This window comes from Babylonia areolata, chromosome 24 (genome assembly GCF_041734735.1).
Source record: "Babylonia areolata isolate BAREFJ2019XMU chromosome 24, ASM4173473v1, whole genome shotgun sequence".
NCBI lineage: Eukaryota > Metazoa > Mollusca > Gastropoda > Neogastropoda > Buccinidae > Babylonia > Babylonia areolata.
In genome coordinates, this window is record NC_134899.1 from 5,011,433 (window position 1) to 5,016,148 (window position 4,716).

Sequence of the window (4,716 nt, forward strand, 5' to 3'; positions counted from 1 at the left end):
ACTAGTGCTTTTCATTGAATATGTTTCCTCTGGTAAACTCATCATCTCTGCTTCATCACTCTCATCTGCCCACACAAAATTATTTGTACATATATTGTGTCACTCAGTAATCACTCCTATCTCTGTTCATCGCTGTCATATCTGCCAACACACACATAGTGCTTTATGTAATATTTTGTCATCATGATCAAACTATCTCTGTTAATCACTGCCATCTGCCCACCCACATAGTGCTTTATGAAATATTTTGTCATCATGATCAAACTATCTCTGTTCATCGCTGTCATCTGCAAACACACAAAGTGCTTTATGTAATATTTTGTCATCATGATCAAACTATCTCTGTTCATCGCTGTCATCTGCAAACACACAAAGTGCTTTATGTAATATTTTGTCATCATGACCAAACTTTCTCTGTTCATCGCTGTCATCTGGCAACAACACACATAGTGCTTTATGTAATATTTTGTCATCATGACCAAACTATCTCTGTTCTTCACTCTCATCTGGCAACAACACACATAGTGCTTTATGTAATATTTTGTCATCATGACCAAACTATCTCTGTTCTTCACTGTCATCTGCCAACAACACACATAGTGCTTTATGTAATATTTTGTCATCATGACCAAACTATCTCTGTTCATCGCTGTCATCTGCAAAGTGCTTTATGTAATATTTTGTCATCATGACCAAACTATCTCTGTTCATCACTGTCATCTGCCAACAACACACATAGTGCTTTATATAATATTTTGTCATCATGACCAAACTATCTCTGTTCATCGCTGTCATCTGCAAAGTGCTTTATGTAATATTTTGTCATCATGACCAAACTATCTCTGTTCATCACTGTCATCTGCCAACAACACACAAAGTGCTTTATGTAATATTTTGTCATCATGACCAAACTATCTCTGTTCTTCACTGTCATCTGCAAACACACACAGTGTTCTATGTAATTCTTCATCATCATCAGTCTTGTCTCTTCATTGCTGTAATCTGCCAACACACAAATTGCTGTATATAATACTTTGTCATCATCATCAAACTCTTCTCTTCATCGCTGTCTTCTGCCAAAACATGCAGTGCTTTGTGTAATAATCTGACTTGTTAAGACCAGAAAAATCAGTGGTGATGTGTTGTGTTGTAATGTGTTGTGTTACATTGCGTTGCGCTGCCTTGCATTGTGTTGTGTTCTGTTGTGCTTCTTTTCAAACAAAACATTCTATACTAATAGCTGCAAACAGAAAACAAATTCAACCAAGATACAGGAGGTATTCTGTGTGTGTGTTTGTGTGTGCATGTGTGTGGTTTTGAACAACCATTACATGTAAATGTGTGTGTGCAAACAAGCATGTGAATATGTGTATGTGTGTGTGTATTTGTGTGCACATGAACATGTGTGTTGATTGTTCTCTAGCTTAACGTCTGTGTCATTTGAAATGATGTTAGGCGTGTGTGTGTATGTGTGTGTGCGTGTATGTGCGATAGGGCATGCCTGCATGTGTGTGTGCATGCATGTGTGTGCATGTAAGATATCTTTTCACAGCTGGTCGCAGTACTTACTAAGCGTCAGCGTCAGAATATCATCAACGCTGTAAACAAGTTTCTCGCCTTCATCATCATCATCGTCATCATCATCATCATCTTCACCGTTATTCCCTGCGTCTCCTGCAGCTCCCTTCTCCTCCTCCTCCTCCTTCCCTGCGCCCTCATTCCTCGTCAGGGCAGAGTCACTCTTGCTTTTCACATGCCCCCGAGGGCACACTGTTTTGCTGGCCAACTCGTCGTCATCGTCTTTGTCATCGCTGCTATCATCATCTTTCTGCAGCTTTTCTAACTGTTTGCGCAGTTCGTCTTGGACCTCGGCATTATCGTTGCCGCTGTCTTCTTCTTTCAGAGTGCTTTCAGCGTCGCTGGATAAAGAGAACTTGATCTTGGGGGAGAGGGCTGTGGAAAATTAACAAAACAACACTATTTGCATGCCAAAGAGGTCTTTTATCACTCAATTCTTCTTTTCACAAAGTCACCAACATCAAAATTGCACATGAATCTATGCCACAAAAAAACATTTCAAACCAATTCTGTTTTTTTTCTTTCTTACAAAGTATGCAGCACCAAAATAGCTGATGATTGTGTTGTGATTGGTAAACACTGCATATTTTTTGTGTTCCCGTGAATTTGTGGTTCCCATAACTTCTAAAACTCTGACAACTGATGTAAGCAAACACAGACAGAGAATCTCTTCATACAAAAACACACACACACACAAAACAAAAACAAAACAAAAAAAAACAAACACTGTATTGTCAATAAAGTAGGATAAACAAAACATTATTTCATTTCCATCATCAAAACACCAAAAACCAGAACAATTTCTGCCCCATTTTTATCTACATCACCATTATCTGATCATACAGATTGAAAAAGACTTAATACTTTTACTCTGTGTGTGTGTGTGTGTGTGTGTGTGTGTGTGTGAGCGCGCGCACACACACACACACACTCTGTAACTTGCAAGTAACTAAGACCAAATAAAAAAATTAATAATCACTTGCCGCTAGTCCAGTAACATGGCTAAAAAATGAACAGTTCAATAAAATGATAATACTAAGAAGTAGAAGAAGAGGAAAAAGAAGAGGAAGAAGAAGAAGAAGAACAAGAAGAAGAAATTAAACACATTACCTCCTTCCTCATCACCATCATCGTCCTCCAGCAGCAGACTTTGCATTGTTTCCCTCATGCTGATCAGATCCTCATCTTCCTCCTCATCAACATTGTCGTCTTCTTCTTCTCCCTCTGCATGCGTGCCTTCATCATCATCGTCGTTTTTCTCTTCTGCCTCTTCATCTTTCACCTCCTCATTCTTGGCATTTGGTTCAGGTGACCCACTGAGACAGACAGGATTTTTCTTCTTTTTTTTTTTTTTTTTTTTTTTTGGTAAGGGGGTAAATTCTCCATACTCTCCATGATATTTTGACGGCATTGGGGGAAAAAACAAATGGAAAAAAAAGTTGTTTTCATGGCAGGATGTGTGTGTGTGTGTGTGTGTGTGTGTGTGTGTGTGTTTGTCTGTGTCTGTGTGTGTATGGTATGTGCAGCATACGTTCACACACATGTACACACACACACACACACACACAAAGTGTTTGTAACACACACATGAACACACATGCATACACACACACACAAGTGCACATGCTTGCAGATTTATATACGAGGGTCATTCAATAAATAAGGTGAATTTTTCGGTATAAGGACTTCTAATACAGATAGAAGCTTTCTTTTTTTCTTTTTTTTTTTTTGTTTTACTTCTTTTTCACATGGATTTAATTTGTTTTGCAGATTAAAAAAAACTTTGAGAGTTTTGGCGATTAACAAAGATGGCCGATCAAGAAGCATGCTCCAGGATTGAACAGCGGTCAGTTATCAAGTTTTTGGTTGCTGAAGGGTGCAAACCAGTTGAAATTCATAGGAGAATGTCAACTGTGTATGGTGCCACATGTTTCAGCCGAAAAAATGTCTACAAGTGGGCTAAATTGTTTAAAGAAGGACGGAGCAGTGTTGAGGATGAAGACAGGCCTGGAAGGCCTACAGAAGTGAGGTCTCCTGAGGTGATCGAATCAGTCAATGACCTCATTCAGTCTGACAGAAGGGTGACAGTGGATGACATTGCAAGGACTTTGAGCTTATCTGTTGGGACAGCACACAAAATTGTCCATGATGACCTTGGCTACTCGAAGGTCAGCTGCCGGTGGGTGCCAAAGATGCAAGGCCTCACACAGCAGCCCGAACGGTGCAGACCATCAACGAGCTGGGCTGGGAACTGCTCCCTCATCCCCCTTACAGCCCAGACCTTGCCCCTTCAGACTTTCACCTGTTTGGTCCCTTGAAAGTGTTCACGAGAGGCACGAAGTTTGAAAGTGATGATGAAGTCAAAAGTGTTGTGAGCGACTGGCTGAGACATCAGTCCAAAGATTTTTACGCTGAGGGAATACAGAAGCTTGTGCACAGATGGGAAAAGTGTGTGACAGTGCTGGGAGACTACGTTGAAAAAAAAAGAAAAAAGTAAGCTTCTATCTGTATTAGAAGTCCTTATACCGAAAAATTCACCTTATTTATTGAATGACCCTCGTATGTTCATGCATACAAATGTGCGTAAATATTTGAAACATACAAGCATGCGTACACATACACACATACATAAACACATACACATTCAGAGGTAAACATTTAAAAATGCAAACAAACATACAGGTATATATCTGCTCTCTCTCTCTCTCACACACACACACACACACACACACACGTGCATGCACGCACAAACACACACACACACACACAAACAAACAAAAACACATAAATGTGCGCATACACAGACAAGAAGATAGGACAAAACACAAAAGATGCACAAAACACAAAGACATGCTGTAATGCTGACGCCCCACACACAGAAAAAACTCACCTCTCATTCTCCGCATCCTCTCTTGGCGAGAGACTCTTCACAGAGAGCTCATCATCCTGCCACAGACGTTCACCAGGTGTTATGTCACAGGGTGAAAGGACAGAATCATCATCTTTAAATGTTTCTACTTTAATCAAATCAATGCACATACAATAACACACACAGCAGCCACACACACACAAGCACGCACAAACACACACACACACACACACATGCACACACACACATACAATCACATGCACACACAC

The 4,716-nt window shown here is 40.1% G+C and overlaps 1 protein-coding gene across 2 annotated transcripts in view; it reads right to left on the minus strand.

Moving 5' to 3' along the window:
- Window positions 1-1,526: 1,526 nt before the first annotated feature.
- LOC143298775 (uncharacterized) overlaps window positions 1,527-4,716 on the minus strand; it is a 58,451-nt gene continuing 55,261 nt past the window's right edge. For both annotated transcript variants that reach the window (XM_076611728.1, XM_076611727.1), the window contains 3 exons: window positions 4,469-4,524; window positions 2,689-2,894; window positions 1,527-1,953 (listed from right to left, as the gene is read on the minus strand). In XM_076611728.1, coding sequence (XP_076467843.1) covers window positions 1,547-1,953; window positions 2,689-2,894; window positions 4,469-4,524 — 669 coding nt within the window. In that variant the 3' untranslated portion in view covers window positions 1,527-1,546. The remainder of the gene's footprint in view (window positions 1,954-2,688; window positions 2,895-4,468; window positions 4,525-4,716) is intronic.